Here is a 16,547-nt window from a genome sequence, read left to right as displayed (position 1 = left end):
TTTTTTTTTTTTTTTTTTTGAGATAGAGTCTCGCTCTGCCGCCCGGGCTGGAGAGCAGTGGCCAGATCTCAGCTCACTTCAGCTCACTGCAAGCTCCGCCTCCCGGGTTCACACCATTCTCCTGCCTCAGCCTCCCGAGTAGCTGGGACTACAGGCGCCCGCCACCACGCCCGGCTAGTTTTTTGTATTTTTTAGTAGAGACGGGGTTTCACCGTGTTAGCCAGGATGGTCTCGATCTCCTGACCTCGTGATCCACCCGTCTCGGCCTCCCAAAGTGCTGGGATTACAGGCTTGAGCCACCACGCCATCTGCATCTTATATGGAGTGCTGCTATAGTATTCTGAGGGATCCCAAGGACCCAACAGACGCCTAGATCTTTGTCCTAAAGTTAAGGCCTGTGAGTGAAAAGTTTTTTGTGCACCTTTGTTCTCTCAGCCTCAGCATGGAATATAAGGGCACAGACCTTCATGCAGGTGGGTGGGCACCTGGGAAGCAGAGGAAGTGGCATATAATGGCTACAAAGAACCCAATTTGAAAGCTGCCCAGCAGAGCCTGTTGTTGTACTGTCACTATCAGGCTTTTCAATGCTGTGCTAGGAGGCCTGTGTTATCTTATTTCAGGCTTTTCTGGTTGGTTGTTAGGGCTGTCTTCAGGTTACTAAATCAGAGAGGTCAAGTGGATGTCACTAGTCATTGAAATCAAGAGCCTTTTGCAATATGAAATATAGGGTCAGAGTAACACTGCTAGAAAAAAAAAAAAAAAAGCATAGTACTAGATTCTAGCTATACCAGCTAAACCTTGTTGCTTTATTTGGGGATAGAAGAGAGGTGAGAATGTGCATTTTCTCAGCATGCTGGGAAGTGGTAAGGATCTGTCAGAATCTGAAGCTGACCAGAAATGGAAACGTCTAACCTCTTCCAAGCTCTACCTTGGAAGTTATTAATAAATTGACTAAAAAAAGAAGATAAAGGAAGACTATGAAATGTGGGGTCTAATAATGGCAACTGTTGTGCTAGCGTTGGAACTTTGGCCAAAGTGGGGGTTGCCAATTTGGTATTTTTAAATGTGTATATCATTGCCAAAGGTTTCATCTTTTCTATTCAAAAGATTTGATTTCTTTAAAGTTCACTGAAGAAGAAATAAAGGTAGTGAAGAAAAACAAAAAGAATTCTCAACCTCACTCCTAATTAAATAAATACAGATTAAAACAATAAGGAGATGCCTTTTTAAAATTTGCTCTCAGATGGGTTATATTTGAAAAGTCTTCGATAATGTCCAAGATTGCTGAGGGCTTGCAAACACAGGCATTCTCATACTGAGAGTCTTGTTGCAAATATTTCAGGAGGCAATTTGACAATGTCTACAAAAATTTGAAATGGATATACTCTCTGATCCAGGAATTTTCCTTCATCAAATTCTCTTTCAGTAGTGTTTGCTGCTTACGCGAGCTTGAATGCTTACTAACCAAATAAATAATATGTGTGTATGTGTATATATTCGCATTGTTTGAAATAGCCAGAGGTCTCTATATCTACAAAGGTCTCTATAATTTAGTAATTACTAAATATAGTTGACTTTATAATGGGGTTCTATATATCAATTAACCATGAAGTTGCTAAATGTATATGCGCTGATATGAAAAGATTTTTAAGTTGCATTTGTATTCACAAACACTAAATTTGCCACAATTGTTCAATAAGAACACTCGTGTAAGTATATGTGTGTGTATACATATACATAATCATCTGTATAAGCCTAAACAATTTCTGGAGAAATATAGCATATATATATGCTATATTTCATATATGTTATATATATATACACATATACATATATAACCTCTTAGCTTTTTATTGTTATCATTGCTATTTTTGTTGGTATAAAAGTAATCTATTTTCATAGTAAAACCACTCTGTAGCTGAGATATTGAAGACTTTGAGAACTGAGGTCTCTATTACCTCCCCAGAGCATTTCAACAGCACTTACCTTATCCAAATTTTGACACACTTACTGTTCAATATGGAAACTAGGTTGGAAAGCTGGCGGACAGGATATAGAAAATGAGATTTCCAGTTCTCACCCAAGACCAGAATTAGTGGGATGCATAGTTATATAAAGTTGTGAGTTTCTTTTATTTTATTTTGACCTGTTAAAATGCTAGTTTGAGGCTCATTTCACAGAGTTCCCGGGCAGTCATTTTCACAGCTGGTTAAAGGGCCAAGGTTTGTTGTTCCCCAGTGAATAAGATTAGTCCTTGGGAAACTTGTTATGAGGTTACTTACTCATGCAAATAAACATTGGGACCAACAATTGTCCCCTGTCCCCTGTTCCTGCTGGCACAGATCACCACCAGTACAGAAACATTCAAGTTGAGGGTTGGGCCTTTTATTTCAGAAGTAAAAGGGAGAAGCAATAACGCCAAAAACGGTACTGCAGGTTCTCTTACAGATGACCATAATATACAACTATATATCCATGTGTAATTGCCATGTGAAAAATTCTAATAAAAGTTATGTTATTTTCCTCCAAAATCAAATATGCATAAAATGTGGCACCCAGTTTCAGGGAGTTAGTAAGTCTCTTGCATTCATCTGTTAGTGCTACAGGGCTCCACAGACCCAGTGGTTAAAGATCCCTCTTTCAGTAGATATACCTAAACAGTGACACACTAATATATTTATTAATTCAACAAATATTAAATGTTTCATCCAGGTGTGGTGGCTCATGCCTATCCCAGCACTTTGGGAAGTCAAAGCAGGCGGATCACTTGAGCCCAGGAGTTTAAGACCAGCCTGGGCAACATGGTGAGACCTTATCTCTACTAAAAAAGTAAAATAAAATAAAAATAAAAATAAATGTTTTGGGCTCTAAGTTATATTTTGGACATAGAACGGAGATTAAATAAGATGCAACTTTTCACACAGCTTTCAATCCAACAGTTTGGTCAATATTTTCTCTTTAACTACATGCATGACACACACACATACACAAATGCACCTATGTTAGGTAAATCAATAGAATGTAGGTTTCTTTTTTAGTATTTTAATGTACTGGGCTCCTACAATGTACACACACACACACACACACACACACACACACAGAATATTTAAACAATAAAATATTTGCTTCCTGGATGAGAACCTGTCAATTTGTCCTCTTTGAACTCGGGCCAATAATAAATGCCACATCCAATAAATATGTTCAAAACTTTCTGTTTTTTTTTTTTTTTTTTAACGGAGTCTGGCTGTGTCGCCCAGGCTGGAGTGCAGTGGCGCGATCTCGGCTCACTGCAAGCTCCGCCTCCCGGGTTCATGCCATTCTCCCGCCTCAGCCTCCGAGTAGCTGGGACTACAGGCGCCTGCCAGCACACCCGGCTAATTTTTTGTATTTTAGTAGAGACGGGGTTTCACCGTGTTAGCCAAGATGGTCTCGATCTCCTGACCTCGTGATCCGCCCGCCTCGGCCTCCCAAAGTGCTGAGATTACAGGCTTGAGCCACCGCACCCAGCCAAAACTTTCAATACCTCCTGTGATTGACTGTAGTTGAGCCTGCTCTTTTCAGCTCACCTCCCAAGGCAGAAAGTAATACAAGAAAGAATAACATCCTTGTCACAGATGTAAACTACAAGATATCTACATATAAGAGGATAGCTGGTAAGAAACACCAGTGCCAACCATAGATTCTCACAGTACAAAAGCTTTCTAGAGGATCTAAGATAAAGTACTAGTTTATATAAATAACCACACATTCCTATGCAGACACTTGTTTTGGGGGCAAAGTTTCAGAATCTGTGCCATGGACTCCATCAGCAATCTGAGAAAGCCTGTGGACCCATTTTTTCAGAATGTTTTTAATGCATAAAATAAATTACCCAGAATAAACAAACAATAATTCAATTACATTTAAATAAAGTTATTAAAAGATTAAAAAACAGGTATTTAATACCCTTGTATGTACTTTTTAAATTAATATATATCAAGATCTACTGGCAGGTCTGATAACTACTACAATTTTGAGGAAAGAATGAGCATAAATAATATTTTCAGATATAATGACTGCATTATTATATAAAAATTTCTGCGATTTCTATTGTGACAAAGTCACTTATATTGCTAATACTACTACAGTTTATTTCCAACCCTTATAATTGAAAGTAATCTTGTAAGTTATAAGGTTTGTAAAAATAAAGATATAATTTTTTTTTTCTCATGTAAAAACTAAAGCTTTCCAGAGCTCACCTCCCCTCAAATTTGGGAACTGCAATAGAAACAGAAATTACGTATAACACGTAATCTAGGGACATCTGAAATAGACCAAGAGTAAATTTTGAATAACAAACCCAGATAAGGATTCACAACACACTCTGTGTCAAATGTCTCAGTGTCTTGACTACAAAATATGTGAACACACTAAGGTCAGAAAATAACTTCTTGTTCAAAGTCAAAAACATGATGGCCAGGTGTAGTGGCTCATGCCTGTAATCTCAGCACTTTGGGAGGCCAACGTGGGCGGATCACTTGAGGTCAGGTGTTTGAGATCAGTCTGACCAACATGGAGAAAACCCATCTCTACCAAAACTACAAAAATCAGCCGGGCGTGGTGGTAGGTGCCTGTAATCCTAGCTACTGGAGGGGCTGAGGCAGGAGAATCACTTGAATCCAGGAGGCAGAGGTTGCAGTGAGCTGAGATCGCACCACTGCACTCCAGGCTGGGCAACAGAGTGAGCCTTCATCTCAAAAAACAAAACAAAACAAAAAAACCATTACATTATTGTAGAGGATATTTGGCATATACTCTACAAGATGTACAACCTAGAATAAAAACAATGGGTTCCATATACGTAAACAATGAATGGGGTCTAGCACAGTGGCTCACGTCGGTAATCAGCACTTTGAAAGGCCAAGCGGGTGGATCGCTTGAGGTCAGGAGTTCCAGACCAGCCCAGCCAACACAGTAAAACACCGTCTCTGCTAAAAATGCAAAAAATCAGCTGGACGTGGTGGCGGGCACCTATAATCACAGCTACTCAGGAGGCTAAGGCAAGAGAATCACTTGAACCCGGGAGGCGGAGGGTGCAGTGAGCTGAGATCACGCCATTACACTCCAGCCTGGGCAACAAGAGTAAAACTCCATCACACACACACAAAAAACCTAACAGTAATAATAATAATAATAATAATAATAATAAGTGGATGGAGAAAAAAAGAGGATTTCAATCAGGAAATGAGAAAGAGGCCGGCCATGGTGGCTCACACTTGTAATCCCAGCACTGCGGGAGGCAGAGGCAAGCAGATCGCTTGAGGTCAGGAGTTCGAGACCTGCTTAGCCAACATGGCAAAACCCCATCTCTACCAAAAATACAAAAATTAGCCTGGCATGGTGGTGCATGCCTGGAGTCCCAGCTCCTCGGGAGGCTGAGGCAGGAGGATGATTTGAACCTGGGGGGCAGAGGTTGCAGTGAGCCGAGATGGTGCCACTGCACTCCAGACTGGGTGACAGAATGAGACTCTGTCTCAGGAAAAAAAAAAAAAAAAAGGAAATGAGAAAGAGATAACAGAGATACCGAATTCTTAGCGCAGCTGATGAGACTGTAACCTGATTTTGATAAATACACTGTCAGATTGTGGCCGCTACATTTGGTAACACCTGGCTACCCTGACCTCTCTGTGCTATTTACTTCCAACCTCCTCCTCTCTGTTTGTCCTTGTTGTTGTTGTTTTAACTGGAGCCTTGGTTATTGACACAATCTCTTTCTGTTTCTCTCTCTCTCTCTCTCTCTTTTTTTTTTTTTTTTTTGGACACCGTGACAGGTCAGGTGTTATGCTTAGACCCTTTAAATCAATTGGTAGTTGTTTTTTTTTTTTTTTTTCTGTTTTGTTTTGACAGGGCTAACTTTTCAAATTAAATCCTTTTATTGAATTTTCACCCTTGGATAGTTTCTGAAGATGCTGCCTTTGCAAAAAAAAAAAAAAAAAAAAAAGTAAAGTAAAATAAATAAAATTGGAACTGATATATTTCATGCCTTGTGAAAGCTAAGCCTGAGATGACAGTTTGGCATTATCAACCGCCATGCCTTCAGGGAGCACAGGAATAATGCTGGGTGTAAGAAAATGTGCAGATCACAGAGAGTGATGGCCTCATTGTTTTTAGGATACAGTGTCATGTGCATTGGATGCCACACGCCAGAAAGCAGCAGCATATGCCCAAAAGCTTGAAAATAAAAGCAATCCGGGATGCTACCAATTCCATCCAGAGTTTCCTAAACTAGGAGTGCGATCGTGGGAGACAGACCCTCAAGCTCTTTCACTAATTTTAAGAAAATTAGTGAAAAGTTGTGGAACTTTGCTACTCAAGCATGTTTCACAGACCCGCAGCATAGATATCATCCAGGAGCTTGTGAGAAATGCAGACTCTCAGGCCCCTACTGAATCACAATGCAGATCTTAACAAGGTCCCTAGGTGGGTAGCATACATGCGAAGGTTTAAGATGGGAGGCTCTAACATTTTCAGACAACTTGGTAAGTGAGGTAAGATAGCCAACTGGTAGCCCTGACAACTGGTCAGCCGGGTCTGCAGTCACTCAGCATATGCTCAGTGAGATCTCTCTACATGTAGATGCCGTAGCAAGTGCTGGAGATATAATGTTTTTGTTTTGAGATGGGATCTCACTATGTTGCCCAGGCTGGAGTGAAGTTGCTATTCATAGGTGTGTTCATAGTGCACTACAGTCTTGAACTCCTGGGCTTAAATGATCCTCCCGCCTCAGTCTCCTCAGTAGCTGGGACTACAGATGTGTGCTACCATTCCTGGCTCTGGAGATACAATATTGAATATGACATACATGGTCCCTACTCTCATAAAACTTACAGACTGGTGGGGAGAAATGACTGTGATAGAATAATCACGTAAATAGAAAGTATAATTTCAAACGGAGAAGAACATAGTTATATAAAAGCAATCAAAATAAGAAACTCATTTAGATTCAGAGTTTACGAAAGGCTTTTCTAAGAAATAGGTGATTAACCTGAGGTCCAAACCATCCACAGTAATCAATTATGCTTGATTGGTCAGAGTACGGGCAAGAGAGAAGGATATTCCAGATAGAGAAAACAGCAAGTATCAAGGCTTTATGGCAAGACACATACCCCTGTATGTTCCAAGAATTGAAAACACGCCTAAAGGCCTGCAGACAAGGAGTGAGGAAAGGGCAGAGTAAGATTAGGCTAAGGGAATGGGCAGGCACAGGTTATGCTGGAGCTATAGGTCAAGATGAGAATTTAGCTCTGTACGATCAAAGCAACGTGAAGTAAGCAAGACCTGGAGTGCAGTGGCGCAATCTCAGCTCACTGCAACCTCCGCCCCCCGGGTTCACGTGAGTCTCCTGCCTCCGCCTCCCAAGTAGCTGGGACAACAGGCGTGTATCACCATGGCCAGCTAATTTTTGTATTTTTAGTAGAGATGGGGTCTCATGATGTTGGCCAGGATGGTCTCTATCTCTAGTAAGCAAGACTTTTAAATAATGATGTGTTTACTTTTGCATTAAGAAAATATTGATCTCTGTTATATAGCAAGAACTGGACCTTGGAGTCCAAGATAACATCATCTGCTCCAGGGAAATGGAGAGGTCACCACCAGAGTGAGCCCACTGAGGAGGTGGGAAAGCCGCTCTGACCTGTTGAGCTCATTCCGTGTCAGGCACAGTGCTGGGCATGTCACACATGGCAGCTTTGCCTGGGTTACAGAGGACGATGGTCAGCCTTGACCCCTGACCTGTGCCCCTACTGACTCTGTCAAAAAACATATTCACTCCCCCCAAAAAGGTAAACAAAACCGTTAGAGATGAGAAATCTCATGGTACATCCATAGTAATAAAAAAAATGCGTGGTTTCTGGGGATTTTGGGTCGTAGGGGTGACCTGCTTTGTTTGGCTGTAAGCTGGTAAAGTGCAGGATCTTCTGCCTTTGTGTGCAGAAGAGCTAAGGAACGGTAGACAGGCACAAATGGCAGTGATTAGGGTGCTTTGGAATTGTGAGGGATATTTTAGAAACTGGGAATGTCTTAGAAATGAGACGATCCCTCTCTGGGCCAGCGCTGGGCAGCCTACACCAGCCTCATTGCTCTGTGGTAATTGTGGATAGTCCATTCTCTTCCTCTCCTCCACATCTGAGACTTCTTTCTTTCTCCCTATCTTTTCTTCCCTCACCCTCTTCTATCTACAGTTTCCCCCTTTTCTCATTTTCTTTTACCCCTCTCACCTGGAGTGCTTTATCCTAGGCCTAACTCTACCCTCTCAAATGCTTAGCCCTTCTGAGGATCCTCCGTGCCAGAGAAGGGGAAGGAAACATTCATCGCTGGTGTTAGTAGGTCAGACACTGTGTGAAGTATTTTATGTGCATGGGTTTCTCGAATTCTCACCTGGATGGGCTTTGTGAGACAGACATCACTGTCCTCTACTTATTTACCATAGGAGCTTACGTATATTATTACTTAAGCTTTCTATGCCTTTGTTTCTTCATATGTGAAATGAGAAAAACAACCTACAATGTTGTCATGAGGCCACAAGGTGTAGTCCTGTCCTTCACTGCAGCATAACCACCTGGAGTTGATGAGAACTACTGACGGGTGAGCAATTCACTCAACTGACTCTCCTCCTGCTGCCTCTGATGGGGACACACAGAAACATTCTCTCTCTCTCTTTTTTTTTAAATTCTTTCCCAGTGTTTTGTGAATCTCCGAACAAGACAGTGAGGGATGGCCTGGATGGTATCTGACAAAACAAGGAGACTGAAGAAACAATTCAACACAAAACAGTAGCGGCAGCAGCAACAACAAAACACTTCAGGAATCAAGAGTTTGGAGGTATTCTCTTTACTTGGAAAGCCACTTTGATTGGATGAGAGGGCTGTGCTGGTGTCACCACTATCCAAATATACATATTTCTGGATAACCTATATATTTATAAATATATATGAAAATATATATTTATGAAAAATTATTAAGACTATTTTGCATTACTGAAGACAGGAAATGTCTTCATGCCCAAATCACACGATTATTGCCACTGTGCCATTGTCCCTACCTACCTATCCTTAGCTCTTCTGAACAAAAGATACCTGCACTTTACTAGCTTAGAGTCAAAAGAATCAGGTCACCCCTGCAACCCCAAATCCCCAGAAACCACACATCCATTATTACTCTGCATACACCATGAGATTATTATACAGACTCAGTTCATGACAGAGTCATAGAACTAATATTACTAAGAATATTGTGGCAAAGTTGATTTACTTACGACCATCCACAGTTCTGGCCTCAAGATGCACAAGGTCTGGTTCTTTATTTGACCCCATCACAGACCTAAAAAATGGGGAAACATGAAAAGAAACATCCATATTAATGACTTTGCATGTGCCTTAGAGGAACTCGGCAGAGCCCCAGACTACTAATATCCACAGGCATCTAAACCCACAATCTTTAGAATATATCTACTCAATTTATTTATACAGCCTGACAGTAAAATTTCCACTTAAAATAAAAATGATAATGAAAACTTCACTTGATGAAAGGCAGGCTGCATTCTAGCAAAGATGTTGTGTATTATTAGCTGGGACTTGCATACAGGTCCTACACATGCTGCGTGTGTACTCTAGCAACAACCCTAGTGACAGTGTATTAAACTTTCAAAACTTATGAGACAGATGCCAGGCATGCTGCTTCAGCTGGGTGACTTGAACAGTGATTTCCATAGCACACTGATCTAATTAATTTTTTCACTGAAATTTGCCAAACCACCTACTACTGCCCTATGAACAAACACTGTGATGCAACCCATGCAGCAGCAGTTACAGCAGAGTGACAATTCTCTGTATTGTCGAACTCGTGTGAAGAGAAATAGATGCACCTCACTTTCTGAAACGTGCCTGAAACTGTATGTGTAAGCAAAATAAAAGTTTATTTAAAATGCCTTGGAGACACATATTATTTTGTGTAATCTTGCAGTAAGCTATATTAAATATAAAATAATTATTGTTCTGTAACATAAATAATATGGGCAATCACGCTTTATCTCTAGGATTTTTATACAATGAGATTAATTAAACTTGGGAACATCTGCACTTTTTGAAAAAAAAATCAGGCTTTGCAGAACTTTAATTCATTCCATTTCGACATAGAAAACAGCAAAATTGGTCCCCAGCCACTCAGCCCAGCCACTCAATCAAGGCTAGAAAATGCAAATGTTAAAACTACTTATCCAGGACCGGGCCGAGCACGGTGGCTCACGCCTGTGATCACAGCACTTTGGGACGTCAAGGCAGGTGGATCACGAGGTCAGGAGATCGAGACCATCCTGGCTAACATGGGGAAATCCCATCTCTACTAAAAATACAAATAATTAGCCAGGTGTGGTAGCAGGCGCCTGTAGTCCCAGCTACCCTGGAGGCTGAGGCAGGAGAATGGCGTGAACCCGGGAGGTGGAGCTTGCAGTGAGCCGAGATCACACCACTGCACTCCAACCTGGGCGACCGGGTGAGACTCCGTCTCCAAAACAAAACAAAAAAAAGTACTTATCCCTCCAGAGCTTAGTGTGGTATCCATGACCCTACACAGACTGGGTCCATCTCACTTTTGCTGCCTCATCTCCTGCCACACTGAAAGATGTTGCCATTGCCTGAAAGTGCCACATTCATTTCCTCCCCCGACCCGTGAGCCTCTGTAAGCTTCTGCCTTCAGCTTGAGAAGCTCTTCTCCAGCTTCACCTAACCCCTGAATCGTAGTTTAAGACACAACTGAAAATTCACTTCCTCTGTTAAATATGTCTCATTTACAACAGGGAAAGCCTTTTCCTCCTATCAGCAAGTGTTTGTTATAAATCCTGTAAGATCCTTATCAGAGTTTGTTATAAAGAATTATTTTGTGTTTTTCCAATGGGAAGGCATCCCCTTCCCCCAAGAGAGACACACAAACACCCAAATACAAAAGAACACACACAGAGATACTCAATGAAGCTACTGGAAGGTCTTCTCTTTACACACTTTCTATTCATAGTATAGTTCCTGGTATATAACAGACAGTCAAATGTGAAATGAAAGAAGGAAGGAATGAAGGAAAGACTAAAGAAATGGAAAGAAGTTAGGAGGAAAGGCAGGGAGGACAAGAGGGAGGAGATACAGAGAAAGCAAGCAAAGGAGCTATAAAGGTCTGTGGGTTTTCTGAAGTAAGTACATTAATCATTGTCCTAGGGGCATTCCCAGAACTCTACTTATTTAAACTCATTTTCCCAACTCAAAGAATCTGAGGGCTAGCTGGCTTAATCACTCTTCATCTGGAGAAAAGAAGTCTCCTTAAGGCCCTGTTATTGCTGTCAATAAGTTTTCTCTGATTGATACATGGCCTGAAATTCAGAGCCTATGCTTGAAACATTACATTCTACTTTCTTCTTCCCCTAGGAAGCAGATATTTCCTAAAAAGGGTTTCATAACTTCCCTCATATAGACATGGGACGTGCATTTGGACATTTTAATCAATGGAATCTGCTTGAATCCAGGCAGAAAGTGACCCTTTCATCAGCATTTCAGTTTAGTACTGCAGCGACTACTAGGCTTTGGGTGGTGACTCTCCCCACACTGAAGCATTAATTGGATCCACAGGTGAACTCTTCTGACAAGACCAGTCATGAGCATTAAAAAAGAAAATGAGTTGCTTGACAAGCCTAAATCCAGAAAGCTCAGCAGTTAACTGTTTTATTTCAAAATGAGCCATTACATGTTGTTCAACTGTCCACTTTAAGTTTCATCCTTGAAATGACTACCACCATTTATTCCCAGGAGAAACCTAGCACCCCAGAAACACAAGGTTAAAACTAGCATGCAAGCCTATCTGCTCAGCTTATGGCTAGTGTCAACGGGAGGCAAAATAATTACCCTGGATTCAGTGTAGCTTTCCATGTGCTTATGGCCTCAAATAAATAGTAGCATTTTTTTAAAATCTTGTATTATCTTTAATGGCAAAGCTATTGTTTCCAGTGACATCCCCTACTGCCTTATCAACAAATAAAAAAAGAGGCAAGGTCAGGTGCGGTGCAGTGGTTCATGCCTGTAATCCCAGCACTTTGGGAGGCTAAGGCAGGAGGATAATGAGCCAAGTGATTGAGACCATCCTGGCCAACACGGTGAAACCCCGTCTCTACTAAAAATACAGAAATTAGCTGGGTGTGGTGGTGGGTGCCTGTAGTTCCAGCTACTCGGGAGGCTGAGGCAGGAAAATCCCTTGAACCTGGGAGGCAGAGGTTGCAGTGAGCCAAGATCACACTACTGCACTCTAGCCTGGGCAACAAAGTGAGACTCCATCTCAAAAAAAAAAAAAAAAAAAAGAAAAGAATAAAGAAAAAAGAGGCAAGAGCAAAACAGAATTCTTTGTTCTCCCCAAATCTACTGTGGCTAACAAACCTCCTTATTCTGCCTACATGTTTCCTCATCCAAAGTAAAACAATGACAAACTACAAAACAAAACTTTACATATGAAAGTCAAACCACAGTGTTTCCAATAATTTTTATCTGATGATGTCCTCATTCCTAGACCTGTGGTCCAAGAGTATCTCTAGCAGTCACAGATGATAAAGAATTATTGCTGCTTTTACTTTATAGCCCTAGTGAGTTCTTAATTGCTGAGGCCAATCAATGCTAAATGTCTGTGTAAGTGCTGATTTTAACAGTCCTGTCATTGACCAGACACCTTGGAAAAGCATATCACTGCAGTTGACCCAAATGATATTACTCTAGCCTACATATGCTCCTAAATTTTAGCTGGAGCTACGGAGTTAGGAGGTATTCTGTGTGTTTTGAGACCAACTATGGGTGTCATCATCATCCTCATCATTAAACATCACCATCATTATAATCATCAAAGAAAAACAGCATCAACATAGAATTTAATACAAAATGAACTCTTCATGGTCTTACTTGCAGAATGAGATCTTGAGACTGATACTCAAGCATCTCTATCCAAAGACGTTGGCAAATCTGACTTCTAGTATTAAGCATAAGAGATTGGGTACCTTTGCTTCACGCCTCTAGGTTATCCAGCACATATCACTGTCATAGTTCATAATGATTTGCTACATGTCTGCATAAATGACTCTCTTACTACACTGGACTCCCAAAGGCAAATGTTCTTTTATCACTGAACTCTCTATGCTTACCAAAGTACAGAGAAGCAAGTTTTCTCAGTAAATACAATACAACATTTTTGTACCAGTCAGTATTTACTAATGTCCAACACAGGATGTTATTCATTTCTGGGACTCAGAACCTCTCTATAAATAAATGATAAAAATTTTGTCTAGGATATTTTAATTATAAAAAAAGGTAATAGGTAGATGTATCTTGTATACCTTTATATTGTCTTTATGTTGAACCAGGAAAATGAACTCCCTTCTTGAACTGAATTTTATGGAAGGGAAAGGGAGTCTTTCTGTGCACATCCTGGTGTCTGCCTAGGATCTCCTCTCATCCTTCTTCTGCCTTCATAACTCTTATTGCTGTGGCTCAGCTGCAGATGACTGAAGTTGAAAATAGGCTTCTCAGCAGGGGTGCCACTTAAGCCAAGTTGGTTATCCTTTCTGAGACTTTCAGAATGATGAACATACTTTTGCACAGAAAAAATTAGGCCATGTTACAATTGGTGAGTCATTTGTCAATCTCCTTTATTGACAGACAGACTAAAACCTTTCTGTATCTCTGTGCTAGGCACCTGCACGCCACAGATAGATTATGAAAAAGCATTAACTGAATGGTTTTTGAGAAAAGAGAAGTGCACAAACCAGCCATATCAGCATGTATTAATTTATCTGTATATGTAACTTTCGTTGTTAGTTAACATCTGTGCTATCACTTTTTTAGTCTTTAAAATAAGTTAACATAATTTTCCTATATTTTCCTATAATATACATCTTTAAGTACCTAGAAGATTACTGGCACACAGCTAGGGCTCAGGAAAATAGGTAATTTATTTATTCTCTTTTCCCCCCTTTTATTTCAAGAAATGGGGGGGAATATTAATACCTAAGAAATTAAAATTTCTGTTGGTATTAAACAATTCTTGGCCAGGCGTAGTGGCTCACACCTGTAATCCGCAAATCACCTGAGGTCAGGAGTTTGAGACCAGACTGGCCACCATGGTGAAACCCCGTCTCTACTAAAAGTACAAAAATTAGCTGGGTGTGGTGGCGGGCGCCTGTAATCCCAGCTACTCAGGAGGCTGAGGCAGGAGAATCGCTTGAACCCAGGAGGTGGAGGTTGCAGTGAGCCGAGATCGTGCCACTGCACTCCAGCCTGGGCAACAAGAGCGAGAGTCTGTCTCAAAAAACAAACAAACAAAATTCTTGACATATCATGGATGCCTAACAGAAATGATTTATCAAAATTATTTATTCTCATAAGTCAATAGACAAAAAATGGGTCAATGGTTCAGAGATCAATTATATGAATATATAAAATTCAATTATTCATTCATTTATTTAGTCAGTGAAACATTCCAAACCCCTACTATGGAATAAGAATGAGAGCTCCATAATTACTGCATTTAAGAGCTTTAGAACTACAGAAGAGGCAGTAACCCAATGAAGCAAGGGTTCTAACATTCAAGGTGCTATTTGAAGCCACAGGAGGAATGACCTTTCGCCTGTATATGGAAACCTGGAGGAAAAGCAAGGTCCAGGATCCCTTTGGAGTAAATGAATCAAATCTTCAAGTATACGCAGCAATAAGATCAATGGACAGAAGGGGTGAACAGCATTCTAACTACAGACAAATAGCAGGTACTGGGACCCTAGTTCAGAGAGGATGACCCATATAGGCATCTATTGTAAGTCAATAGGCTGGATCCAGTGTTCCCAAAGTACATTAGTAAAAGAAAACTGGAAAGATACCAGGGGCCCAATCAAAAAGCCCCTTTTGCATAATGCTAAGGTTTTGTATTTGATCCTGAAAGCCATGAGATGGCACTAAAGAAAGGTAAGCATATACATTTATAAACAGGTGAAAAGAACTTCAGTCCTGGTCTACGTGTGGTCCTCGCTATTGAGGGAGTATGAGGTGAAGTTGCACAGGTCATCTAGCTCAGCTTTGTTGAGGAAAACAAGACAAAGCCCATTGCAGCCTCCTGCATCTATGCTTCCAGTATCTTAAGTAGGTGTTCACATTTAGGAGCTATTTTGAAATAAAGCCTAAAGATCACTGAAGACAAGAATATGAAGAAAAATAAATCACACCCTGAAATAGTATACCAGTAATGTGAGCAGTGCAACATCAGCCTTCTGAAACACAATCGGCCAAATGCAGCCTGTGTAGACATTTTCTACAGAGAAACTCAGAAATGTCACTAGTTTATCATTTGCCTGGCATTTTGTCCAAGTTTATACCAGCTTAATAGAGTGCCTAATAAATGCTGCAGAGCCACAAAATGTCCTGATGTAGATAACCGCAGAGCAAGTATTACAAAATAAATATCATGATATGATAGCACCTATTTATTCAGATTCAGAATTGCAGTTAATGGTATATGGGAAGGAACAAGGAGGGACCTCCAGAGGAACAGGAGCTGGAAGGACAGAGACCCCTGCCTTCCTCTTCATGTTCCCACAGCCCCTCTTCATAAACAAAGCCCATGAGGGCAAGAGGTCCTGTCTGCTACCAAAGTGCCTGGCAGGCATTGGCAGTGAGATACCTTGGTTTCCTCTCCCACAGTCAAGGGTTTCCCCATCACCTGTCACCATAATTAGCCCTCAGACAAACATCTTCAAGATAATCCTGGTTAAGGCCACAGCTTTTGTTTTTGAATACAGCATCTTAGCCTGAGGTCTCATCTACTGTCCAACGAGGGCAAATGGGCCAGATAATCTACAAAGCAGCCTAAGGTACCATTTAACCTCCCCCTTAAGCCTAAGAAACATGTCTGCTTTCTGCTTTTATTCCTCTGGCCCCCTGCACTGTCCCATTGGTTCCCCAGAACCAAAGGTACCTACTAAAAATAACAAATACATAGATCAATAAATAGACAGATAAAAACGATGCTTAATCTCCTCAATGCATAATGGCCTACTGAGAATCAGCATTGCCAGCATCCTGAAGCCCTCTATATGCTGCATTTTGTCATCTTTACTGCCCAAACCAGAAGCCCAAGTGTTTATTTCTATGATGTCTGCAGCAAAGTGTGTGTGTGTGCATGTGAGTGTGTGTGTGTAGGTGTAGGGGAGCAAAGTGAGGCATGCAAGTCTGACCTGGACCGAAGAAATACATAAAGCTCAGGAGGGCAGTGAGGAGGAGAACATGTTTATTGAGCAAAGGGCTTGGTAAATAGGACTAAAAGTTTAAACAACAATGTTTAGAAACAAGCAACCTATCTCTAAAGACATCACAATGACCAGACATAAACCAGCCAAGATGAAGTTTTTCTTTTCTAATTTAATGACTTTGCTTTTCCATCAGTGTTTGCATTTTGTGTTTCCTTCTTATTTCCCCACTTTTATGCTTCCCTCTCTGTCTTTGTTG

At 40.9% G+C, this 16,547-nt stretch overlaps 1 protein-coding gene across 3 annotated transcripts in view; it reads right to left on the bottom strand.

Moving 5' to 3' along the window:
- SORCS1 (sortilin related VPS10 domain containing receptor 1) overlaps window positions 1–16,547 on the bottom strand; it is a 608,036-nt gene that overhangs the window by 151,502 nt on the left and 439,987 nt on the right. For all 3 annotated transcript variants that reach the window (XM_017851824.1, XM_017851825.1, XM_017851826.1), the window contains exon 6: window positions 9,293–9,357. In XM_017851824.1, the coding sequence (XP_017707313.1) occupies window positions 9,293–9,357 (65 nt within the window). The remainder of the gene's footprint in view (window positions 1–9,292; window positions 9,358–16,547) is intronic.

Source organism: Rhinopithecus bieti, unplaced genomic scaffold (genome assembly GCF_001698545.2).
Source record: "Rhinopithecus bieti isolate Rb0 unplaced genomic scaffold, ASM169854v2 scaffold_31787, whole genome shotgun sequence".
NCBI lineage: Eukaryota > Metazoa > Chordata > Mammalia > Primates > Cercopithecidae > Rhinopithecus > Rhinopithecus bieti.
The sequence above is the reverse complement of the archived record's forward strand: the minus strand, read 5'-3'. Positions and strand labels throughout refer to the sequence as shown.